Source organism: Mustela nivalis (assembly GCF_964662115.1).
Source record: "Mustela nivalis genome assembly, chromosome: 1".
Lineage (NCBI taxonomy): Eukaryota > Metazoa > Chordata > Mammalia > Carnivora > Mustelidae > Mustela > Mustela nivalis.
Window position 1 is genome coordinate 1,991,481 of NC_139020.1, and position 25,712 is coordinate 2,017,192.

The 25,712-nt window shown below is 65.7% G+C and overlaps 2 protein-coding genes across 3 annotated transcripts; one reads left to right on the top strand and one right to left on the bottom strand.

Annotated features, from left to right (window-relative positions):
• Positions 1–1,858: 1,858 nt before the first annotated feature.
• Positions 1,859–16,349, top strand: LOC309844890 (uncharacterized protein; the record flags this gene model as incomplete). The annotated part of the gene is made up of 3 exons (XM_082692252.1): positions 1,859–1,997; positions 4,406–5,578; positions 13,613–16,349. The coding sequence occupies 2 exons, from the start codon at positions 1,859–1,861 to the stop codon at positions 5,551–5,553; spliced, it is 1,287 nt and encodes a 428-aa protein (XP_082548378.1). The 3' UTR covers positions 5,554–5,578; positions 13,613–16,349.
• On the bottom strand, positions 7,421–24,120 carry LOC309859904 (uncharacterized protein). Of its 2 annotated transcripts, XM_082721103.1 has the most exons (4): positions 23,585–24,120; positions 10,889–13,513; positions 9,747–10,773; positions 7,421–9,673 (listed from the first exon to the last, which is right to left on the bottom strand). In XM_082721103.1, the coding sequence occupies exons 1-2, from the start codon at positions 23,618–23,620 to the stop codon at positions 12,641–12,643; spliced, it is 909 nt and encodes a 302-aa protein (XP_082577229.1). In that variant the 5' UTR covers positions 23,621–24,120; the 3' UTR covers positions 7,421–9,673; positions 9,747–10,773; positions 10,889–12,640. The 2 variants fall into 2 exon arrangements, with proteins under 2 accessions (XP_082577229.1, XP_082577228.1); XM_082721102.1 differs by having other exon boundaries at positions 9,747–13,513.
• Positions 24,121–25,712: the final 1,592 nt, after the last annotated feature.

Below are 25,712 nucleotides of genomic sequence, written 5' to 3' on the forward strand. Positions count from 1 at the left end.
ACGGGGCTGCAAAGCACCCTGCATCCTGGTGGTTTCATTTCCCGGGGCCTCCCTGAACCCCAGCAGCGTGGGGGCAGCTGGGAGGTTAAGTGTCTCGTCTCGTCCCTGGAGTGACCACCCCCCACCCCACAGCTGGCCGCGGGAGCCCCCCTCCTTGGCCACTTGGCGCCGGCCGCCAGGGCTCCCCCTCTGCTGGCGAGAATACAGAGTGGAAACGCCCCCGTAATGCAACCAACGGGAAGGTCATCCTACTCTTTAAGCGGCAAAATAAGCATCAGTGTCAAGGTCTTGGCTCGGCTGCTCGGTTGGTGAAGACGTGTGCGCAGCTGCTCGCGAGGAAACTGCGTCAGGACTTCCTGTTCTCCTGCGGCGTGTCTCCAGTGTGGTCTTCCTACGGGAGGGATTTTTCTTTTTTAAGATTTATTTATTACAGAGACACACACACAGCATGGGGCAGGGGGCGGGGCAGAGGGAGACAGTCTCCAGCAGACGCCCCACCGGGCCCGGAACCCCACGCGGGGCTCGATCCCACGGCCCCAGAGCACGACCTGGCCTGGAAGCATGAGCGGGACGGGACGCCCAGCCGAGGGAGCCCCGACGCCCCTTCCGCGAGGGTGGGTACCCACTCCCAGACGTCACTGCTCTCATGCCGGCCAGCGAGTGGGACGGAAGTCCCCGTCACACCCGGCTTCCTAGAGCTGCCACAGGACCACCACGACGTAGAGGCTGACTGCGGCGCACGGCCCTGCCGTCCTGCAGCCAGAAGTCCCCAGTCAGCCTCGGGGGCCAGCACGCAGGTGTCGGCGGGGTATGCCCCTGCGCAGGGGCAGGGACAGGAGAGGGTCCGTTCCTAGTGGCTGTGGCCCCTCCCGCCCCCCTTCCTTCCCAGGAGCCTCCTGCCTCCTTAGAAGACGTGGTGACCAGCCTGGGCCCCAGGTAACCCGGGGTCACCTCCCTTCTCCAGCGCTGGCGTGGGATCCCACCCGCAAAGTGCCACGCCCTGTCCCCGAACAGCCCCGGCTCCTGGGATGGGCCGCGGGCGTCTCTGGGGGGCCGGCACCCCACCCGCGACACTGAGACTGTGTGAGTTGGCAGCACAGCTTTCTGGCTAAACGGGACGCTATCTGAAGATTTAAAAAAAAATAAAAGACAAGGACTAGCAGAGGCCCTTCAGAAACAGCGGCAAAAAGCAAAAAGGGTCACAAGCGGCCATCTCGGGGGCGCCGGGGGCTCAGGCAGTGAAGCGTTTGCTGTCGGCTCAGGTCATGACCTCGGGGTCCTGGGATGGAGCCCCGCATCGGGCTCCCTGCTCAGCAGAGCGTCTGCCTCTCCCTCTGCCTCCGCCGGCCTCTCTGTCCCTGTCAAGTAAATAAGTAAAATCTTAAAAAAAAAAAACAACCTTAAAAAAAAAGTGGTCATCTCGGGCCAGCACAGCGGTGGCGGCACGGGAACACAGAGCACTTTCTTACAGACTTCTCAGATTTCTTTGAGGTTTTGTTTGGTTTTTCAGATTTTTTTTTTTTTTTTTTTTTTTACTGAGAACAATTGTTACATAATAACATTTTTTCAATTACTGAATAAGAGAACGAGAACGGGAAGGGGAGGAGGAGGAGGAGGAGGAAGGCGGATGAGGACGGCCACGTGGCTGTCCCCGTCCCCAGCGTGCCGGCCGTCGGTGGAGGGTGTCACATACAGGCGACCCTGTGGTACAGGACACTGTTCCAAGGCCAGGCAAGCCAGGGGGACAAAAGGCCAGAACACAGGGGTCCCTCTAGGCTGGTGGTCCTCGAACTGGGGGCACAGAAGTACCAGACGCTTTCCCAGGGGCAGAGGTAGGGGACCAGGCCCCGGAGCTTCAATGCCTGAAGATTCCTTTCTGGAGACGGCGTGCGGAGTGGCCACCGACCGCGCTGTCGCCGACCCCGCTGAGGGCGAGCCCGGCTGTGCGGGCGGCTCGTGGGCCCACACCATGTGCTGTGAGTTCTCCGAGGGGCGCAGTGCGGTGGCAGGAGGGACACAGACATTCTGGGTCACGCCGACGGTGGCCAGGAAGCCAGAGCGGGGGTGGGGGGGAGACCCCGAGTCGCGGCACAAAGGCTCGTCCGCACGCTGAGCGGCTCGGCAGCCCCCAAGGTGGACCCGGCTGCGAAGGGACGCGGCCTCAGCTCGACGTTGGTGCAGCCGCGGCCCCGAGGCCGGGGAGCTCGGGCCCCGGCGTCTCCTGCTCCGCCCGCCTTCGAGCCTCGGGGCTGAAAGCCACGTTGCCCAGAGCCTGCCCTCGAGGACAAACCTGCCCTCCCAGCCTGGGTCCCACCCCACCACCCCCCGTCCCCCGGCAGGTCTGAGCCACCCGCTACACGCAGGAAAACTTGACCTTCAACCACGCGGCCACGACGGGCACGTGATTCTTACATAGTAACCAAGACGCACAAGAGCCCTGTTCACCCATGATGCGCGTGCCCCATGCCGCCCAGCCCCGACACGGCCTGCCGCGCTCACACAGCCACCGTCCACGATGGACCACCGAGCCTGAGGTCCATCCCCCCGTTACGGAAGGCACCCGCTTTTTGCTATGCCCCCGCATCGCTAGGGACGGCGACTAGCCAGAGCGTGTTGTCTCGGGTCCACACACCCGTACGCGGTTCCGCGGCTCCCCTGGAGCTCACACCGCTGCGGCCACCACCCGCAGACCCATCCCCAGGGGACTGGTGTTGGGGGAGGGATGGCTGCCACTTGGGGTTCTCCGACAAAAACACACCTAAAACACATAAACACAGAGATTTAATTGATTTTCTACGTATATAAATATCTAGAAACGCTGAACAGAGAAACACGTCAACAGAGACGAGCTTTTAAACCATTTCCCCGCCTCGCGTGGCGAGGGCACACTGCCGGCCTCCACCTGGGAGAGGAACGCGGGAGACCGCCAGCCGCCTCGGGACCGGGCCGGCCCCACATCAGGGAGACACGAGGGAACGGGCTGCTGAACGCACCTTCGGGGAACCAGGAGTCCCAGGGTCCCCCACAAAGCGCCCCCAAGGCCTGTGACTTGGGGCACCGCCTAGGGAAGACAACACTTGGCTTTTTGACTTTTAGCTGCAGCAGAAGCCCTTCCCGCCCCGCGTCTAACACGAAGGACGGGGCAGAGTGGCGCTGGGCTCCAGAAGGCTCTGGAACACGAGCCCCGCGGGGCCCGCCGCCCGCAGACTCGCTCTCCCAGCAAATCTGCCCCGTCCCACGCCGTGAGGACACGCGGCTGTTTCCGTCCGACACGAGCCGAGTCTCCCAATCCGCACAGCCCGGAGGCCAAGCGGAAGGTCTGAAAGCTCACGGTCAGGGACGCGGCACCCACGCCCGCCTCCACGGACCGACCGCTTCCCCGCGGAAAAGCAAGAACGCCGCTGCCATCAAGAAAAGAACATCTTCAAACACAAACGTGTTGGGAGAAAGTCCTTGGGGAGCAGACGACGGGAAGTGAGACCTTGCAGGGAGAAGGGGGGGCGTGGGAAATCGCTCCGAGCTGCTGACGGCGCTCCCCCCGCACAGCTCCGTGAGCTTTCCTGAGACGCGGTGGCCGCGAGAGCAGCCAGAGCCCGCCCGGGGACCCGGAGAGCTCTGCCCACACCCCTGCAGCAGCAGCCCGCCCCCTGACCCCCGAGCCACGGCAGGAAGGCACCCGCTGCCTCTAGGGACCACACAGGAAGCCAGACGGCACCCCCGACCAGCTGGAGCCCATGGGTGCTCGCCACCCGCTGCCCTGCCCCCGGCCCCTGGCCCCCGCCTCTCCACATCCCCGGGAGTCCTGGCCACAGTGAACTGGAGAATGGCCTTGATTCGGGGGGTCCTGGTTTACTGGTGCAGCCGTTAACTTTAGAAAGTGCAGTGCGGGGGCTCGGAGTTTCTCAACACGGTTCAGGACTGTGAACCACAGGGTTTCGAAAGCAAGCTGCTGGTCCTGGCCCGAGGACGGCTGGGGACCTGGGGCCGCAGGGGGCAGCAGCCCCAGGGACACCCACCCTCCATCCCGTGGGCAGTCGGGGGCCACCGCAGGGCTCGCAGGGGGTGGGGGAGGAGAGGTGCCGTCCGGGACACGGGAGGGAGGCGAGGCAGGTGTGTCCCGGGGAGGCCTGAGGTCACACCCAGCAGCTCCCAGGTTTCGCTCTGAGCTGTCAGAGTCTACACCAGGCGGTGTGCGGGATGCAGACGGGGCTCAGACTAGGGAGGGCTTTCGGGCCAGGCCTGGAGGGGGCAGGTACCGCTTCTGCCCCTGTGCCCACCGTCTGCACACCGACACGTGACTGCCCCAAATTTTGGGGGGCGCTGGGAGGCGGGGATCTGTGCTCCCGAAGGAAAAGGACACCAGGGCGATCCCGAGACAGGCAGCCGCTGTCCCAGGGGGACTGAGAACGGGTGTCCACACCCCGCCTGCCCCTCAGTGCCCCCCAGCCAAGCCGAGGCCCCGTGCCGTCACTCTGCCCCACCGGGCACCTGAGTGCGAGTTCCAGGCTCCTTCCTGCTCCCCTACCCTGGGCTGCGTCCCCAAGCCTTCTGCCTGACCGTCACCCCCACCTCGTACAAGTCGCCACCCGTCACGGGACAGTGGAATCTGCCCTCAGAACGAGTTTAACTTCCTTTGGGTTCTCGTATCGGTCAGCGCTGGCTGCAGGGACAAGTGGCCCCAACATCTCAGGCTCACGGCATCCTGGGCTGACAGGCGAGGACTGTGGGCCCGTCACAGCCCTGCCGGCATGGCCGGCCTCAGAGGGCCCCTCCAGGGCCGCCCGGCACCGGCTCTCCAGGAGGACGGGTACAGGAAGACGTGAAGCGTCAAACAGGTTTGGCTGGGGTGCGGCTGCTCCCATTGGCCGAAGCCAGCCACACGGTCAAGGCCCCGTGTGGGGGGACCAGGGAGGCCGGCGGGATGGGGCAGGCGACACCCTCTACCCTGGTGGGCACCAGCTCTCCTGCCACCGTGGCTGTCCTCCTTCAGGCCATGCCGTGTCCCCAGCAGCGAAGAGGGGACTGTGGGGCAGCTCACGCCTTCCTGCCCACCCACTGGCAGAGCCCCGATGGGACGCGTGCCAGCAGGCCGAGGAGCAGGGACAGCGGAGGCTCCCGGGGGGGACTGGCCAGGGGCCCTCTTATCACCACGGACACTGCTGCTCTCCCCCGGAGCGACCGGAGAAACACTGTTCCCACTGGCTGAGCTGGCAGGGGCTGAGCCCCAGGTCTGGGCTTGCCTGCGTGGACCATGGTCCTGCCAGCCTGCGGGGTGGCCCAGGGGCCAGGGGAGGCCCCCGAGGCCCCAGGGGTAGGAGGCAGACCAGAAGTCAAGAGGGAGCCACTCATAGAACCATCCTGGGGCGGCTGCCGGCTTCTTGGGGTTTTCCCGGGACTCTCTGGGACAGAAGAGAAAGTCGGCCGCAGCACTGGCCGCTCCCAGCGTCCTCCGTGGACAGTGAGCTCACGGCCACCTCGTCCCGAACTGTGGTGGCGCGGCCTGTGCATCTGGGAGGCACTGTGAGGAGCCACGGCTGTGCGTACGGTGACTAGAAGTTTCTGAACAAGCGGCCAGTGGGTGAGCGGTGGAGGGCGGCGAGGAGGTGGGCAAGACAAGCCTCGCTCGGGCTGCTGGGGCACAACCTGCCGCTGTGGGCGCTGGGCCTGTCACCTTCCCAGGGCAAGACAAGCCTCGCTCGGGCTGCTGGGGCACAACCTGCCGCTGTGGGCGCTGGGCCTGTCACCTTCCCAGGGCAAGACAAGCCTTGCTCGGGCTGCTGGGGCACAACCTGCCGCTGTGGGCGCTGGACCTGTCACCTTCCCAGGGCAAGACAAGCCTTGCTCGGGCTGCTGGGGCACAACCTGCCGCTGTGGGCGCTGGGCCTGTCACCTTCCCAGGGCAAGACAAGCCTCGCTCGGGCTGCTGGGGCACAACCTGCCGCTGTGGGCGCTGGGCCTGTCACCTTCCCAGGTGAGTCCTACATCGGGGACCACCATGTGCTGTGGGACTGAACCGAGGGACCACCATGTGCTGCGGGCGGCGGGGGGACGAAGCCCACCGGGCAGGGCCTGACCGCGAACATGCAGCCGGGCAGTGGGAGAGCTGGTCGGGCCCTGCTGTCCCCCTGGGCAATGTGACCGGAAAGTGGTGGGCTGGGGATGGCCGCGGGCGGGGGATGGCCGCGGGCAGGAACGTCCACCTGCGTAGCAGGGCTGCCAAGCCCCCAGGACATAAATGCTCATGACGCGGGGAGGACGTGTTGTCAGTGCCAAGTGACGGAGGACAGCCACACGGGGCCGGGGTGCCTGGATGTGGGGTACCTCACTGCCGCCCACGGGTTGATGTGTCTCTGCCCAGACTCACCCACCCCAGCCCACCCGGGGCCGGGGGCCTGCTCTGCCTTCATGCACGGATACTGTTAACTGGGGACCCGTCAGGCACCCCAGTGTCCCAGCCCATGTCAGCGAATCCCTTTCAGCGCTGTGTCCTGGGGGGAGGGGTGTCTCCCATTCCCCAGCCTGAGGCTTTGCCCTGGCCCCCGAGGCCGCAGAAGCTGTCCGCTCCCCGGAGACACCACAGGGCCCCCAAGCTCAGAGATGTATGCTGTGCCCCGGGCAGCCATTCCGGGTAACCCGGGGACCAAGACGGCCCCCCGTCATGGGAAGGAGGCCAGGCAGTCCAGCGGGGGACCCGGGCCCAGACACATGGCCCAGCAACAGGGACCGGTGGGCCCCGGGGAACAGCTTGGTGCTAGTCTCCGGGCTCAGGGACATTCCCCGTCCCCAGCGGAGGCAGCGCTACTGAGCTTTCTGACTCACTGCCCTACCCGGGCAGGGAGCTGCACGTGGCCGTCAGCCTTTCCAGACGGGGCCACTGGCCCAAGTCCCGGCTTCCAGAGGCTTCATCGCGTGATCAAGCGTCCGGGTCGGCGGGTCCCCCGACTTGGCCGTCAGTGTGCGAGTGCCATGCGTGGCCCGGCTGGGCTCTACCTGGTGCATGTGGTCCACACCGGCCCCCACCCTCGTCCCAGGCCCCCGTGTGTGCCGTGCACCGGGAGCATGCCCCGGGCGGCACCAGGAAGCCAGGCTTGCCACGTCCACACACATGGGCACACGCGAGCTCAGACTCCCTCACAGCCGGCGGCGGGGGCACGTGTGGCCGGGGTCGCGGACGAGGGAGGTCCACGGTCTGCCTAGCAGGTCCCGGCCAGGACGGTGACTCAGCGAGAGGGCAGGAGGGCAGCACTGCGGGCTCCGTGCAGGGGCGGGCGGGAGAGGCGGCAAGTGGCCAGCCTCAGGACGGGCTAATCCTGGTGCCATCACAGTGACAACGGGGCCGCGACCAAGGCCCTCACCCACCTCACATCACCACGGGGCCCGCCAGTGCGCTGCGCGCTGCCGGCCAAGACGACTCACACCATTAAATCTCCATCCGCATGCGCGTTTTTATTGTTTTTAATTGAGGTTTATCAGAAGTTGTGCATGACTGTCCCCAGGCGTGCTGGCTCGCAAATTCAAGCCAAGGTTGAACAGACGGCCTTGATTAAGCACTCTCTGACCCCAGTTCCACAGTCTGCCAAAAGGACAGCCGGAGGCAGAGCAGAACAAGAACACAGAAATCTCCAGCGGGAACGCGGATGATTCTTCTCAGAAAAGCCCACCAGCCCATTCCGGGGCAAGAGAACGAAGCTGAGCCCTCAGCTCACAGCAGATACAAAAACTGGCTCACACTGGGCCCAGGAGCTCGAACTACAGAACCCTTAGAGAAAATCCCAGGCCAGCTTCGTGGCATGGGGCAGCAATGTCTCGGGCAGGACACCAAAAGCACAAGCATCAAAGGAAAAAATAAATGAGTTGGATTTGCGTCAGAGTTAAAACCTGCTGAGCGTCGGGGGACATGATCAACACGGCAAAGGCAGCCCCAGAAGGAGAGAGAGTGTGTGCAAAGCACGGACCCGATAAGGGGCTGATATCTGGAACACACAAAGAACTAATAAGGTTCAACAAAACCCAACACAGGCCTGATTGTAAAAGTGCACAAAGGACTTGAATACACATTTTTCCAAGGAAGATACAAAAACTGGCAACAAGCAGAAGATGTTGCGCATCACCAATCGCTAGGGAAACTCACGTCCCAACCGACTGAGATCACTGCACACCGCTAGGATTGCTCTGCAAACAACAAGAAGCAACACAAAACAAGAAAACCAAAGGGCTCCAGAAGGGAGAGGTGGGAACTGTCTGTTCTTTCTGCTCCGCGTCTCTTAAATCCGAAACAGCCCTAAAAAATAAAGTCCATTAATTTTTTAAGTGTATACACAAAAATAAAGAGCTTTAAATAAAGAAAAAGAAAAAGGAAAGCACAAGTGTTGGCGAGGACGAGGGATAGTTGGAACGCGCGTGCCCTGTTGGAGGGAGTGCGTGAGGGCGGAAAACGGGATGGGGCCCCTCAAAAATTAAAGACCTACTATGTCGTCCAGCAATCCCACTTCTGGGCATACACCCCCCGAAAAGCAAAAGCTAGAAGTTGAACAGGTATGTGCACACGCACGGCCACACAGCGCTCTTCACAATGGCCAGAAAGTGGAAGGAAGCCCCCCGCGGTCCGTGAGCAGAGGGCCGGGTCGGCGGCGCGGACAAGCGAACAGCAGTCAGTCCCGCAGCAGGAGGACGTCCTGACATTTGCCACAATGTGAGGGACTGGACGACCCGAGGCTGCGTGCCACGAGCCGGTCACCAGATGACAAATCCTGTGTGATCCACGTAACTCAGGGACGCGGAGGCGTCGGCGCAGAGACAAAAGTAAGACAGCGGCTGCCGGGGACTGGGGAGGGCTGGGGAGGGCCGGGGAGTCGGCGTTTCCCGGGGACGGGGCTCCACTCTGGGAAGATGAAGCGTCCCGGAGGTGGGCAGCGGGAACGGCTGCGCAACCCTGCGAACGTGCTCCTGTTGCTGGGCTGTGCGCCGAGAAGTGGCGAGCACGGTGAATTCGCGTCCCGCACGGTCTGCCGCCACCTGAAGAATGAAGAGCCTGCAAGTGGCTGCACGGATCTGTGACAGACACGTCACGCTCGACGGTCCATCCAATTCTCCACAGACACATCGCGCCGCGGCCACACCGCGCCACACCGCGCCCACGGAGGCCTCCTGGGAACGACGCACCAGATCGGCGGTGCTCGTGTGGGTCGTCTCGAGGCTGGTTAAACTCGAGGGCGGGAATAGCCCGTTACTGCTGGGAGAGTCGGGAGTTTAAGCTAAGGACTGTTCCATAATGTGCGTCCGTCAAGCAGTAGGACACGTAAGTGAACTTGATTTGCTAAAAGCTCATTTATAAGATTAAAAAGTTCCACGTAAGTGTCTGGACGATTGGTTTGTTTGCTGCTGTTTCTTGTAGGGTCTGAAGTGCCTAAGAGGAGAAACGAATGCATCCGATTACCGGGGACTTAGAGCAGTAATGGACGTTCACTTAAATAAAGAGCCAATCCCCGGCCACCAGGGTAAGGAAAGGCCAGCGGCACCTGCGGGTCCTGAGCTCCACCAGGAAGATCCCCCTGGGGGTGGCCGGGATCGGTACCTGCGCGGGAACACGGCCGTATCAGAAGTAAATCATGCGGCACCGCACGGGACCGAAGATTCTGCCTCGCCCTCCCGAAAACGTCTGTGAGCATCGCACCTGGGTCCCCGGGACTGCAGAGCCCAGGCTGGCCGCAGCCTCGCCCTCCTGAAAACGTCTGTGAGCATCGCACCCGGGTCCCCGGGACTGCGGAACCCAGGCTGGCCGCAGAGCTGCTCCAGGACTTGGGGCTGAAATGAGGCAGTCAAGCCCGCCCTCATGAAAATCGGGAGCGAAAGGCTGCTTTCCTGGCAAAATAGGAATTGCCAGACTCAGCCATTGAAGTACACTGAAGTTCAGCTTCCACGGGAGCAGCTAGGAGCGGGGCTGAGGACCAGCCTGCCGGGACCACGTGTAACTCCTGAAGAGCCGTTTCCATCCTGCATAAACACGGCCACAGAGAGAGACAGGAAGCCTCCTCTAATTTAGGAAAACGTGACCCCATGAAGACAGCCCGGGGGAGCCGTGTGTGCCTGCGGACAGGAGCGTTCCCGACTCAGCGGTCCCCGCGCCGTGTCCGGTCTCCGCACACTAACACCAAACCGCGTCCACGCCAGCCGTGCGAGCGCAGCTTGGGAGCAGGACGCCACCAGCGCCGAGAAGGAGCAGAGGCAAGAGGAAGAGTGCAGACACCCCGAGATGCGGGCCCCGGGACGGGAGGCCTGAGCCGGGGGTCAGCAGAGGTGGCCGTGGCGGCAGGAGGGTGGGGACCAGCGCCCAGGGGATCAGAAGGGCGTGGTGAGGCACAAAGTCAGGCCGATCCCAGGACGCCTCCCTGGATCCCTCTCACATCCCTCCTCTGCTCCAGGCCACACGCCCGAGGCAGGGGCCGGCGGGCCTTCCTGGGCTCGGAGCCCACCCTGGGATGGTCATTCAGAGACGACCCCTCTGCCCCGTCCTCTCCTGCCCCTCCAAGGTGGTGGGCAAACCGGCCACGCAGGCCGAGCTGAGATCACACCGGCCAGGCTTATGCTGGGGCCCCACGCGGGCCGTGGCGTGTGAGTCTTCAGTGGCCCACGATGAAGGGCGGAGAAGCAGAACGGCTGAAGAACCGGACGCCCGACGCCGCTCGTGCCTCCGTCCGTCCCCGAGATGCCGGGTGTACATTTGCCAAAACTACAAACGTCTCGCTCGAGGCCCAAGAACACCATCGCACTCAACTAAACCAAGCTGAGTCCCTCCGTGACGTCTGACCTCTGGTTCGCGTTCACCTCCCGCACGGCCCAGACCATTGTCTTCAGCCCGTCCCTGCGAGGGGGACTCGACCCAGCCCACACGCGCGGTCGCCGTTGAGCCCGGAGGCGTGGTGTCCGGGCCGCGCCGGCGACGGGCCAGCTGTGCCCACGGCCAGGTTTGCTGCTGCTGGCGTCCCGTCGCAGACTCCAGGCGAACCGTGCTGTGAGAGCGCCCGGCAGCTGGCGTCAGCCTGAGGAGCCCTGCCCCCAGTCCCCGAGGGGAGACAAGATGAGGTCTTCGCCCGCCCGGGCTCCAGCCCAGGTTCAGGACCAACCGGGGATTTCAGGTGAGGCCCTGAAACGGACCCGGTGACTCGAGTGGAAACGAATACATCACCTCCTTCCCAGAGGAGGAGCGTGATGCCGCCAGAACCCAGCCCTGCGCCCGAAGCGACCGGTGTCAGAAGCCCCATAAACTCCCTCCCTCTCAGCATCTCTGGAAGAAAGCTGATCCGGTGTCCACACCAGAGACACTCGGCTGGAAACCAGTCACAGCTCCGGGTTAGTGCTGGGCGCGCGGGCACCTTCCCCATCGGCCGCCGGCCCTCACTGCCCTGCCCCTCTTCCGGCGACGCCCATCTGGGGCCCCAGCCCTACTGCTGGGGTCTCCCGGCCGCAGTCCCAGGCCCAGGCGGTGTGCCACGGGATCCCCACACCCACACATGGTGCCCGTCCCGTCAGGGGCTCCAGTTTGGAAACCCTGGCACAGAGCGGGCGCACGGCCCCACAGAAGCACCCCCTGCTCACTCGGCTTCCAGAGAGAGAGGCCCCGCCTGTCGGGAGATGAGCCCAGGGCAGGGAGGTGCGGGACCGTGCACGGCACGACTGGGATGTGGGCCCTGTGAGACCCGTGTCTCCAGGAAGCCTCCTGCCCTGCCTTCCCTGTAGGGAAAGGGGGCAGGTCTCCAGGGGCATTTGGGGGTCCAGGCAAGCTCCACCTCCCCGGGTACCCCTGCCCAAGCTCTCAGCTCTCCCCTGCTTAGCAGGGTCGAGGGCTCAGGAGCCCCTTGAGCTCCTCTGCTGCCTGGCGGGGAGGGGCATGTGTGTGTGCAAGGCCAGGCGGGCTGCCCACCCCCAACACAGACAGACACACACGCAGATGCACACGCAGATGCACACGCGTGCGGCGTCCGGAGCCCGGCAGCCAGCACCCACGTCCAACAGCTCTGCAGGTGACCGGTGCCCGTCGCTTCCGAGACACGCTGCAGAGGCAGGGCTCTGGCGGCCGGGCAGCAAGCCGACAAGCCCCCGGCTTCAAAGGGCCGGGGCAGACGGACTTCCAGGCTAGATCCAGGCTGGCACCCGTGATCTCCACCCACGTCACTCCCACGACCACGCGGCCTGCAGCCAAAGGGTCCTAAAGACGCGTGTCGGTGATGAACCGGCCGCCCTTCCAGAGGGAGGCTCTCCGGCGGGCCTGGCCTCCCCACCGAAGCCCGCGAGGGCACAGCCGTCTCCGGGAGGCACAGAAGAGCCAGGCAGGCTTCTGCGCGCCCCGTGCTGGCTGGAGGCAGGGCCCTCAGGGCGGCCCTGGGACAGGAGGACAGAAGCAGGCCCACGGCCCCCCCGCCCCAGCGCCTGGATCCCGCCGCACCAGCCCCAGCCTGGCGAACGGAGCACGGGCCGGCCGCGCTGGACCTCTGCCCGCGGGCGGAGTGAAAAAGCCCGTGTGGGTTCTTCCCGTCTGCTTATTCGTGCCGTGCTAACACACAAATAAGGAAATGCACATTTTATGGGCTTTAAATGCACCACGCAGGGGCGTCAAGTACATTCGCGGTGTTTCTGTCTGGTGTCAGACCTCTGGACACTCGCCTGGAGAAAGTCGTGCATCTTGGCCAGAGGCCACGGAAAGCGGCGGGCAGTCCCTGCTGCCCGTCACCCGCCCGGCCGCTGCGCAGCCCGTTCCCTCCCGGCAAGCCCCACCCGTGTTTACTTTCTCCAGGCTGCCCGGGGAAACCCCAACCCAGCCCCCCAGGGCCAGCTCGAGGGAGAACATTCCAGTGCTGCAAACCTCCGGCTCCCCAAGGACGTGAGCCTGGGGACACTCTAGGGTGCGCGAGCTGGTGGGGGCCGGAAAGCATCTGCTCTGCTCTCGACCTGGGGCACCGGGGGCCAGCAGGTCACCTTCCCCAGCCACTCCTGGGCATCCTGGCTGCCACCCGAGGCCCAGGAATTTTCCAGGAGAGGAGCTGGACTCCAGGTAGGTGGGGGGGGGGGTGCCGGTGTGCCTGTGGCTCTTTGTGACAGGGGGTGCACTGACCGGGGCTGCGGGCACTGCCTCCAGACCAGACGCCCGCCAGGCTGCAGAACCCAGACTTTCTCCAGCACCTGCTACCTGGCCGCAGGCCAGGGTCCAAATACACAAGCTTCCTTCCCAGAGACGAGTTTCTGTTTCTGCATAACGGAGCTGCTCTCTCCAGTCCCGCCGCGAATCCATCCACCCACACAAACGTGAACAGACGCTCATAATTCTGCAGAGGCAGGTGACCCCAACGAGCCCCGGTGGCCTTGGGTCAGGAGAGCTACTGTCCAGCACACGGCACTGGCCACCTGCCTTCCCCTTCCTGGGGCCAGACGGACATCGGGGTGGCCGTGGGGCGGGTGAGGACGGGGGGCCTTCTGGTTCCTCTTTGTCCACACCAAGGCTCATACCAGAATCTTCGTTCTGGCCATAAAATAACCGGAGAGATTAGCCACAGCCACACCCGCCCCTTCAAGCCGGCACGTGCCAGCTTTCTTATGTGAGGCGTTTTCCCCTCTCCAGGAACCCAAATGAAGGTCCGGCCCCTCCCTCTGCACTCAGCACACCTCCCGGCCGCCCTCACCCCGGGGAAGGGCCCGTGCGTCCCCGGCGGGCGGGACGGCGTCGGGGGTGCAGGCAGCATCCGGGTGCACGGGGTGAACCCGGTCGCCGCTGTGAGGTCTGACCACCCGTGCGCACGTGCACGGCTCCCGCCCACCTCCTCACGGCTCTGAACCTCGATGCCGAGGTGAAGTTGTCACTTAGTGCTGCTGCGGGTTTGATCTGGGGACGCTGTCCCGAAGCATGGGCGACACCGGGCTTCCTGTCACAGCCCCACACGGGAGCACACGCTGTGCTCGGAGGGACACACCTTCCACTTGGGGCCTGGCGGTCGGCAGCCCTGCCGGCCGCTCCCGGCTCCCGTCCCGAGGGAGCCCCGTGGAGAGCCGCGTGGGAAAACCCGCACGTGGAGGACACGCAGGACTCGCAGGGCTGGAGCACGGACGGCCCCGGGCACCGGTGGGGGCAGCACCGGGCAGGTGGGAACCCGGCCTGGAGCTGGCTCGGCTGGGCCACCCCGGGAGCACACGGGGTCTCCCACAGGCAGGTGTAAAGGCGCGTCCTCCGAGTTCCTCCCGAGCTGGTCATCTCACGGGAATCCAACGGTGTCCCTCTAATGGTGACACATCGCGCTCTTGGCCCCAAGGGGAGGCTGCCTCAGGAGGAGGTGACGTGCCCTACGGCTGAATGGGAGTCAGGGGCCTTCCTCGCCTGAGTGAGGCCCCCACAGCTTGGTCGTCCAGCGGTCCTCTGCCAGGGGCTTGAGACCCACTTTCCATGGGGCCAGAGAACCTGCCCAGGCCACTAATGTATCTCCTCCCTGGTCCCAGGTGCGGGACACCAGGTGCGCCCTGGGGTTAGACGCGTGGAGGAGCGGGAGGCCCATGCCACAGCGGGGACGGAGTACGGGGCACCCACTGTCCACTCAGACCCAGCCCAGCACCCAGAGGCTGTGGGGTCTGGAGGAAACAGCCTGTTCCTGTCCCGGGAGTGGGGAAGCACCAGCTGCCGGGCGGGGTTCAGAGCCCTCACCCCGTGGACGGCCCCGCCTTCCAGCCTCGCTGACCCCAGCCCAGGGCACAGGGCGCTCTGGCCAGCAAGGTGGCGGGGTGCCCGCCCCTGGTTTACGACCCGTGTCTGGCTGCAGGGTTTGCCTGGGCAGGACGCTGCGCTCTGCCCTCCACCCGGTGCCGCCCCCAGCTCACTTCCTCCCAGCCAGGCCTGTCTCAGGGTCAGGCTCCCACGCGGAGAAATGGAAAGCCAGGGCAAGTCCCCTGTCGCTTCCCAGGAAAGTCCCCACGGAGCCCCACTCCCGCCCGACATTTCCACGAGGCTCAGTTTAGCCCGAGCAGGAAAGGGGATTTCTCTCTCCCGAGAACCCGAGAGTCTGACCGGCAGCCCTAGTGTGGCTCCCGGGAGAGGGGCCCTGGCGGCTGGGCTGCCCAAGAAGAGGCAAGGGGTACCCTGCATGCCCCAGCACGGGGCGCTGGTGCCCCACCTGCCTCACACCTTCCAGAACATTCCTGGGGCAACAGGGTCTGCAGGTACCTTCCAGGAGCCAGAGGCCTCTGTGGAAAGGGGCCTAGAAGCAGGGATATTTGGGGTCAGGGCAAGGCGATGGAACAGAACAGGATGGAATCCTGGGCTCCAGCCACTGTGACGGCCCCTAGGGACCCGCTCCGGGGACAGCTCCTGGAGAGCCAGACACGCGTGCGGGAGACGGGCTGGGCCCTCCTCCCCTCAGCCCTGGCCTCACGGCGTCCCTGGAGCCTTGTAAGCCTCCTAAGTCAGCCCTCCCAGACCCTTCACCACCAGAGTCTCTCTCCCATCCCCCAATGGCCTTTCCTTTGCTCCTTCAAGTTCAAGGAGTCTGTGGGGCTTTAAACCGACTTTCATCCAATGAGCCCAAGACCGGCGTCCATGCTGTGCTAGGCCCCTCCCTGCACAGGCCCTGCACAGGGGAGGAGGCGTGGGGACAGCCCGTGCCAAGGCCCTGGAGCAGAAAGGTGTTTGGAGATCAGAGCTCTGAGCTCAAAGAGGTCGAGGTCCCCATGCAGGCAGGGCGGGGCATGGCCTCGAGGGACGGCCCTTCAGAGTGTGACGCACCCCACCCTGGGCGTGAAGAGACACCTGCTTGTGCCTCCCAGGAGGCCAGGTGTACCCTCCTGGTCCTGTTGGAGCCTGCACTCTCCCCACCGACCTGGTGACTGCACTTTCACACGGGGTTTCCCCAGGGACTGTGTCTGTGGCGAGGACTCTGACCAGGAAATTCCCAGAGAACAGTCGGCGAGGGAGAATTGGCCTCAGGCCAGGCCGGGCAAGGTCAGGCCTGAGGAGCCTGGCGTGGGCTCCCGCAGCACCCAGGCAGGAGAGCGCGGCATCCCTGCATCAGCACAGGCCTCCCCTCCAGGGACGGCACTCGTCTGCCTGTGTGCAGCCAGCCCGCGGTCATACAGTGACCTTCCGGAACACGGGCTGGCCCGTGGGGCCAGGGGACAGCAGACTCGCTGTGGCCAGCGAGGGGCAGGGGGCAAAACAAGGGTGACCAGGCCCCGATGGCAGGTCACTGTCTGGGAAGCGACCCCAACTCTGAAGGCAGGAGGACCCGCCAGGGAAGGAGGGTAGTCGCAGAGCAGGGCACAGCGTGCACAGGGCTCTGGCGCTCCAGGTCACTCGCTGCCCCGCCGGCGGGTGCAGGAGGGAGGCCCCAAGCGTGTCGGGGTTAGGCAGGTGGCCGTGCAAGGAGGGGCTCTGAGCTGGGGAGGGGCGCAGGAACCTGGGTGGGGGGCACAGAGAAGTCTAGAGGGCAGGGAGTTGCAGGGCAGGGAACCCCGAGAGGGGAAGAGAGGCCCAGGGGTGCCCCAAGGGGAGGGGCCACACCCTGGCCTTACTTAGAATCGACAGCGCCTGGAGTGAAGGGGGCCCGTGGAGTCGGTCCATTCCATCCCCACCACCGCCCTGCACCAGAGGCCCCAGCCCTGCCCGCTGTGCCCCAGGCTGGTCGGCGCTGGTGAGGACAGGGCGGGCCGTGAGACCTCACTCCAGATCCCAGCACAGAAGCCCAGTCAAGTTCACGCGCCAGTGCCAGCCATTCCCGCGTCCTGGCTCAGTCCTGGGGGCTCCAGGGACAGCGTGGCATGAGGGGCCACGGCGGGGGCGTGGGGCGCTGGTGCACGGGGCTTCCTGTCCACGTCTGCGAATGCGCTCTCACTCTCCTGAGACCCGCACGCCTGGGGTCATCATCGTGAAGGGAGCGCAGGGTCTGAGAAGGGGGCATAGAAGGGCACAGGGGCGCTGGACCCCTGGGCGGAGCCCCCCACCTTCGGGGCGCTGAGCTCAGGGGAGAGGAAGCCGGGGCTTCCCGGCCACCCCGCTGCAGGCCGGCAGCGGTGGGCAGCTAGTTCCCGCCCCAGGCTGCCCTCGGGTGCTGCCTGACCTCCATGTGCCTCCTTTTTCCAGGCAGGGCCTCCCAAAGCCGCTCCACCGGCCCCACAGCAGACAGCCAGCCTTCTAGTCCCTGCCCTTGAGGTCAGGGACCCCCCAGACAAGCAGGGCCCACACGGAACACACGTGTGCTCTCCCAAAGTGACTGCACCAACCAGAGTCCCCACTGCAGTGTCCTCTCCCACTGGGCCCGGGACATGGGGTCCTCTCTGAGCTCTGGCCCCCACCCCGCTGGGGCCACCCCCTCCCACACGCCCCACTGCTGCTTCTCTTCCAGGAAAGACTCCAAAGTCGGCCTCCCAGGCCCCAGTGTCATCTCAGATGTACCCTGGCAAGCACCCAACCCCCGTCACCCCCAGAACGAGCGGCCCAGCGCCCCTCATCTCTGCCGGCTGGCATTCTCGGCCCCGCCGGCCACAGCGGGCCCACTCCTCCCGGACCGCAGCTTGGCGACCCTCCACAGCCGCTAAGGGACACTCCAGATGCCATTCCACCATGTCCTCCGCGCTCTGGCCCCCCGGCAGCGTCTGACAGAGCTCAGCCCCAGGGCGTCTGACAGAGCTCAGCCCCCGGCCCCACGACCGCCCTGTGCCTCAGCCTCCGGGCGCCTCTCCTCGACGTTGCGCCACCTGCCTGCCCCTCCCGCCTGTGCCCCGGGTGGCGTCCGCTCGCGGGCAGGGACGGGGGACCCGGCCCTGTTCTCTGGAGCTTGCTGACAACCGGCCACGTCGTCACGTCCCGACACCGTCTGCACCCCGCGCCCGCTGCCCTGGACTAACCTGCCCTGACCTCCCGGCGCCTCCGGAAATAGCTTCTTCACTGTCCCCACTTCACGGGCGAGGATGCAGAGGCCCCGACGGCTGGGCAGCCCGCCCGGGGCCCCACAGCGCGGAGAACGGAGCTCGCACAGAGTGAAGCGGCCCCTCGCCGGGCCGGGCCGACTCAGGACATGCCGCCAAAGGACAGCAGCTGGGGGAGGAAAGCCCAGGCCGCCACGCGCTCCTGTCAACACAGACCGAGGAGGCCAGAGGGGCGGATGCGGCCGGGTGGGCAGCCGGGCAGTCGTGGCCACGCGCTCCCATGACCGCCAGCCCCCATGAGGGCAGCGGAGAGCCCGGGACCCCGGGAGGGCCTGCTGCCTCCGTGCACGGACCCGAGGGAGCCCCCGGAGCGCGCGTGTGGCAGCCACCAGCCTGGGGAGCCGGTGGCGCGGCCGCTGCCCGTTGTGTGGGAGCTTCGCAGGACAGGGAGGAGGTGACAGGCGGATGGACGCGCGGGGGTGCCCTGCACCTGCAGCGGCTGAGCAGCGGGACCCGACGCTCACGTTGTCAAAATAGTTTCAAGGTTCAAAAAAGAAAGTCCATGTGCAAGGTACTGCTCTTGGTACTTCGAGGAAACAGCTAAATTTCCATAATCCCCAGCCACTAACACACCTGCTGAGACGCGTGTCCGTGCACCACGCGTGTGCCCGGGGCTGGCGGCCCTGGCAGGGGCGGCAGGGGAGGAGCCGGGCCCGGGCAGGGGCGGCAGGGGAGGAGCCGGGCCCGGGGGCTCGAGGAGACCCGCCAGGCTCGGGGCTGCGGCTGCGGAACCAGGCCTCCCAGAGACCCGGCGACTGAGTAATACGGCAACTTTCTTAGAAACCGAGAGTTTCAGAATGTGATGGAGGCGCCCAGATACACCACGGTGGGGTCTGCAGCCCCGCCGGCGTGAGGCTCAACACGGAAACCGTCGGCTGCCCGCCAGGGTCCGGAAGCCTCCGCTGCACGTCCCGTGCCTGACAGCCGCGGGGCCCTTGGAGAATCCGGAGGGTGCGCCGCCCGGCCCATGTGGGCTGCCTGGGACCGGTGTGCAGCGTCCGCGGAAGGACCCGGAGAAGCGGCGAATCCAGGCCCGCAACGGGCCAGGTGAGGTGGGAGCGAGGGTACCAGGCACCTGGCATGGGCCCGACGGCCACCTCGGGGTGGAGCCGAGGGCGCGCTGAGCTCTGCCCGGAATCAGGGCTGGGATTCGCCTCTAACACCCTGAAGGAATAAAAACTCAGAGAGTTGCTTTATTAAATCTAAATCGGGAACCAACCCAGAAAAGCAAGAGGCTGGAAAGAAGGAACCTGAAGGGGGGACTCTTCCTCGCGGAGGAAGGCCAGCCAGTCACCGGGGTGCCCACAAGCCAGAACTCGGTAGCCCGCAGCCCCTGCTGTGATCCCCGCCTCATCCTGGGACTGAGGGGGAGCAGAGGCCACCGGGAGGGGCCACTGGGGGCTGCGGCAGGGAGGGGTCACAGCACGCGGCCTGGAGGCCAGAGTCGGGGTCCCACGCCCGGCACCTGCCCGCTGGGAGCAAACACCCGCAGCACTGGTTAAGGATGGGGCCGGCCACTGTAGACCCACCTCCCAGGTTACAGGAAGTCGGGCAGGGGCCGGCCGGTCAGCCGGGGACCCCGAGGGGCAGCGGGACCCAGAGTGCGGGTCACCGTCTGCAGCAAAGGGTATGTCCTCGGGAGTGGAGTCCAGGCCCAGACACACTGGGAGCCATTGCGGACCAGGAGGCATCCAGGGAGCAGCAGAGCCAGGGCCACGGGCTCTCCTGCGGAAGTTCTACAGCAGGGAGCCCGTGAGGACGTCCCCTCAGCCCAGGACAAGTGTGCGAATGTCCACAGCTTCCCCAACAGCAGGTCCAAACCGATGGACGCGCTGGGAGGGTGAGAGGCAAAGTGGAGGCCCTCACGGCTCTCTCGGGGAGAAGGTGCGGGTGCTCGCCGCCCCCCGGCCTTGAACTTTCCGGCACACATGGCACAACGGCCGCTGCACACACCGTGCAGATGGCCGCTGCGCAGAGCGTGGAGCCGCACACGGCCCAGCCGCCGTGGATGCACCATTGTGGTTCCTCAAACACCTAACGCACCGCTGGCCTGTGACCCAGAAACCCCACGTTCCTCCACCAGAAGCGAAAGCAGATCTCAGAGCCACGTCCGCATGGCCCAGCTCTCAGCAGCGTCCCTCGTGGCGGCGGCCGGGATGTGGGGAACAGCCCACGGGGCGTCTGGGGAGAAGGGAGAGGCCCGCTGCGCCGTGACGGAGCGTCAGCCTCCACGGGGGACGAGGCCCGGCCCCTGCTGCCGCTCAGAGGGGCCTCGACGGCCGCTTGGAGGGGGACACGCCGGCCCCCGAGGCCACGTGCGCTGTGGTCCAGTCCCCGGAGGCCGCCGGGGGCGCGAGGGCTGGACAGAGGGCACGGGGTGGGTGGGGGGCGTCACCTCCTGGGCCAGGGCTCCGCGGGGAGCTGGAGAGGCCTGGACGCGGGCAGTGGGGACGCTGTCCGACGGCGTGAAGGGGCTGAGACCCACGGAAATGGGCGTTTACAACGGCCAAACTGGCCCGACGCGGATCAGCCGCAAGCGGAACCGGTTCAGGAAATCGTCTTGACAATGAAGCGTGGGGACAGTCTCCTGAGTTCAGACCCAGACACCCCAGGCACGTCACCCCTGCGCATGGGGAGGGGCTGGAAGGGGACGGGGCCCCTCGCCGCTCCTGTCGCGGGCGGCCGCGGGGCTGGGGCGGAGGGACTTCCCCTCCGTCCCAGGCCGACAGCTGCCCGCTCAGTCATCCTGAAATTCAGGCTTCCCAGAACTTCCTGAATATTTCCTGAGACCGTGGCCTCAGACTTTCAGGTCCGAGAGGGGCCGACACGGGCCTGGGGCGGGCGAAGTCAGGCACCCCCGTTCCAGGTGTTCTCGGGGTTTCTTCCCACTTCTCTGTAGGGGGACTTGGGCCCTTCCCCTGGCTCGCCCCAACCCTGGAGGAGGGGTCACAGCCCCAGGACCACACGCAGGGTGCCCGGTGCGGGGGCGTGGGGTCAGCCAGGCAAATGCTGCCCACCAGGCGGGGCGCCCTCGTGGCTGCTGTCCCAGTGCTGTCCTGCTGAGGGGCCCCTGCTGCCCCACCCACTCACCCCGGGGCTGTCCCCAGGCAGCAAGGGCCTCCCTGCCCCTCTGGACACACCCTGTCCTCCAGCGGCAAAGGGACAGGACAGATGCACAGTGTGAGGGGTCTGCGTGACACCCAGCACCGACGGGGTAACCCAATGCTGTGGGGTGCAGGGCAGGGGGTCGCTGGAAGAGGCAGACCCTGGAAACTGTAGGGGCTGACGTGTCCCTTTGCCCCAAGTTCGGGGGCCCCACTGAGCCAGGTGGCCCCAGCCCAGGAGGGGTAGAGGGGACAGGGCTCCCAGGAGGGACAGCCCCAAGGTGACTCCCAATGGGTCATGGCACGGCTTTGAGGACAGACAGCCCTGGTGGGGTCCTGGGTCTGAGCCCCGTGCACAGGCTGGGCTCCCTGTGGGTTGAGCTCGGCGGCTCTACGGGCACACGATCAGGCAGCAGAGAGGGTCTATGCCCCACAGACAGGGACAGTGCGTGGTCTGAGGGCCACATTCCGGGGGCCGGACAGGAGGCCTGGCATGGACATCGTCCGTGAGGAACCACCGGGACCCCGGCATGGGCCAGGACATGTGCACTCAGCGGTCACCCCCGGCAAACTCCTGCTGCGAGCAAATGGGGTGCAGGTTCCCCGCCTGTCCCGGGCCTGGCAGGGGGAGGCACGTGGGACTCCTGGCAGCGGAGATGGGCGTGGAGGTGCTGGGGATGCAACATCTCGCGGTGTTGGGGCAAGGGGGCACGGCTGGACGCGGCTGGATGGGGGTGGGGGTGAGGGACTCCACAGGGACGGACCCCAAAGCCCCAGGCTGAGCCCAGCGTGCGGAGATGTGAGGTTAGAGGTGAGAACACGTCAAGTCACACAAGGAGGAGGAACACGTCGAGTCTCTCCCTGCCGCAAAGGCACACACGCGGTGAACACCGGGCCAGGGCTGAGGCTGGGTTTGGAGGTGGCAGGAGCACGCAGGGCAGGGGCGTACCGGAGAGTGGGGACGCGGGTCAGGAGGGGTCGGAGGAGCTGTCTTCCTGCTGTCAGGCACCTCGGTCTGCAGAAGCTTCCAGAATGAGTCTGAGGGAGAAGGGACGTGGAGGGCCAGGGCCTGGCATGGCCGCCTGCACCTCCAGAGAGGCCCCAGGAGCCCCACAGTGCCGAGCGCCTCCCACAACCCGGGTCTGGGTGCTCCCACCTGCCCCGCGTCAGCAGGAAGGTGGGCCGCGACACACGCGGTGACGGCCCCCCTGCTGAAGCCACGCTCCGCTCAGCCCAGGTTCTGACCCGGCTGCTGCCCTGGGCTCTGAGAGCTGAGCCCACTTTCCCCTACCGGCCGGCCGCCCACGCTCCGCTCAGCCCAGGTTCTGACCCGGCTGCTGCCCTGGGCTCTGAGAGCTGAGCCCACCTTCCCCCACCGGCCGCCCACCCGTCCAGGGGAGGTCCCGTGAGCGTGCTGAGCGCCTGGCAGGACCCTCTACCCAAGACACAGCCGAGCCCAGGGAGTGCAGAGGGAACGTGCTGTGGGGACTCCCACCATCAGCCACCGGCCACGGCCACCGCCACGGCCACCGCCGAGGCAGCCGTGAGTGGGGCTTCCCAGGAGAAGGGTATCTCGCCACAGAAGCCCCCAGGGAAGGCCCTGGGGACCCTCCTGCCCGAGGCCATGCAGTGGGAGGGCCCCGAAGCATGCATGAGACCCCAGCTCCCACCCCGAGACTCTGCACAGCAACGTGGGGGTCGACGCCCCTGGCCTTGGTTCCGTGACCCGTTTGAGAAAGTGCCCGGAAGGAGCAGTCCCGGGACCAGAACGTTGCTTGTAACCTCATTTAGTTTTCATCGTTTTAAAGACCGACTGACAGCGGGAGTGGAGGCCAGGGAGAGAGGAACCCAGGCGGACTTCACACTGGGGACAAGCCCGACGCGGGGCTGGATCCCACCACCCTGAGCCGAAACCAACAGAGGCTCCACCAACGCGGCCCCCCCAGGCGCCACCCCCACTTTACTTTAACCAGGAGAAGCTGCAAACCACCCCACCGTCTGTTCAGACGAGGGTCCCGAAAAGGCACCGGGGGCCGCTCGCTCGTCGGGAAGAACAGCGACAGTGCACTGGACCTGGACACGAGCTGCCCAGCACGCCACAATGACCAGGTCCGCGAGCGTCCCCGTGTGCCCCGAGCAGGGCCGCTCCGCTCACAGGCCACCCTGGACGGGCCTTCCCTCCTCTCCGTCCCCACGCGCTGGCCTTGGTGGGCTTGTCCTCGTCGGGACCAGAGGAACTGTCTGGGTTAACTACAGGCTTTTCTATGGGGACAGGAAGTGGCACCTCCACCTCCAGGAGGGACAGGCTGCCCACTGCCCACGCTCGCAGCCAGCATGGCCTCCTGGGAGCCTCACGACGGGGAGCACGGGCCAAGCCCCAGAGCTCGGGCTGGAGGCCAACGTCCACTCTCCCTGCCAGACACCCACAGGGACACGCCTCGGGGGCGCCACACCGTCCTGGCGTGCGCTGTCCTTCCTGCTGTCAGTCTTTGCAGGGGTGGTGGGGGGAGAGGGCAGGAGCTCACCAAATCCAATGTCAGACACAGCAGAAACATGCACATCTGGGCCTCCGTGGCCCAGGTGACAAGCAGAAGTGACCACCCGGATCTGGGGCCTGGCCACCGGCAGCAAGCGCCGGGCTGAGGGGGCTCGCCTGCGGCCTCCCTCGGCAGCCCGACTCGGCCCTGTGCGACCACCGTGCCAGGGCCCAGCTTGGGACCCGAGGATGCTGTGGCTGTTCCCTCCTCCAAAGTGACTCATCTGCTAAGGGAGTGACCTTTTAGACCCATTAAAGCACTTTCAATAGAAGCTGGTCCCTGGCTGTAAATCCCCCTCAAAATCCCCGAGAGGGACCGACTTCCTCCACCGAGACAGCTGTGGGCCGTGACGTCCGCACCACCTGCCGGCTCTGCACCGGTGCTGGGGGTCCTGTCCCGGAGAAGCGGCCAGCAGGCGGGACAACCAGGTTGCCGGAGGGATGGCTTCCCGCAGACCCCTCCCCCCACTGAGGGGCCGGGCACGCTCAGGCTCCAGCCACCAGCACGGGGCTCCTGTCTGGGCTGGGAGGGTAAGGAGGCCCTGCTCCCCTTGCCCTGGGGGCAGCCCGAGGCTAACGCCCCCTCCAGAGCCCTGTGACCCAACCTCCACCTGCACAGCCCTCCTCCACAAACCCCCCGCCCCCCTCTCAGGCTGGCTCTGGAGAAGTGGTCTGGGGTGGCCAGCTGGGGACCCCATGGGCAGAGCACCCCCCACCACAGCGGGGCAGCCACGAGGGAAGGCGGAGGGGTCTGGGGTGAGCTGGCCAACCACGGCTCGTCCGGACGCCTCCACCACGCTCACCGACAGAGGACCCTGGGCCCAGCTCAGGAGGGTTTCCATGAGCCGGAACAGGTTCCCGAACCCACCACAGCCCAGACTGGATGAGTCCCTAGCAGCGGGCAGGGGGGGCTGGGTGGGTGATGAGGGGCCTGGGGCCCTGGCGTGGCCCCACGGGGCTGACTGCCCTCACGGCCACTAAACCATACAGTGACTCTGACGTGTCCTTTACCAAATCACAAACAACAACACACGTACCCCTGAAAGCCTGCGGACTCAGGGACACCAGTGCCCTCCTGGCTACACATCCTGCCCCTGGGGACTGTCGCAGGGTCCCAGTCGGCTGCCTCCCATGGCCCCCGAAACACACCGAGCTCTGCGAGGCGGGGCTTAACCCCTGTGGTCACCAGCTTCACTCCGCCTCTGTATGGACTTAAAAACCAACAAAAGATGGTCTTGTGGGCTGAATGGTCTCCCTGGTGTCCGTGTGTGGAAGCCTGGGCCCCCAGGATGAGATGGTGGACACGGGGCCTCAACAGAGGGGATCTGGTTAAAGGGCAGTCCAGGGAGGAGCCCTATACCTGTCGGACCATGTCCTAGGAGGGGCGGACAGATGAGCAGAGGACAGCCGTGTCTCCCAGCCAGGGAGAGGCCTTGGGGCAGCAGCCTGCCCGCCTGGGCCTCAGATCAGCCTCTAGGACCGGGGCAAGGGCCCGCCGTGTGACGTGCCAGTCTGTGCTGGGGGCTGCGGCCGCCCACGACGTGACACAGGTGGGCTCCTACGTTCCCCCAGACCGGGTCTTCCCCAGGCCGGGAGCGGGTCCCTCCTGGCGGAGAGTCTGAGGGCATCCGTGGGCCCCCAGCCATGTGCACGGAGCCCAAGGTGGACACAGAAACTTCTGGAGACACGTTTCACAGCGCTTCCTGTTTCGGGCCAGGCCAGAAGCACCATGGGACGCTTCAGGAGAAACATTTCAGTACTTCTGCTATCTGACCGCAGCCCCAACCAGGAAGCGCGGGGAAGCATGAAAACGCAAACGCTGGAGGCAATACTGAACAGAGAGAGATGTTTGCGTTACCCGAAGACTCCATGGATTTTTCCCAAGTCCCTGCTGCGCCCCACTCCCCGGCAGAGCGCCCTTTCCTGCTGCGGCCCGGAGTGAGGGCCACGCTGGGTGCAAGCGCGGGGCGGGAAGACGGGGCCGCGGCAAGCGCGGGTGGTGGCGTCCACGTGGGGGAGGAATGGACTGGGGTCCGTGGTGCTCAGCGGCCACCAGCAGAGAGCTGGACGTCCTCTCAGGGGAGCCCTGACTGCATGACCATCAGCTAGAGTCACGG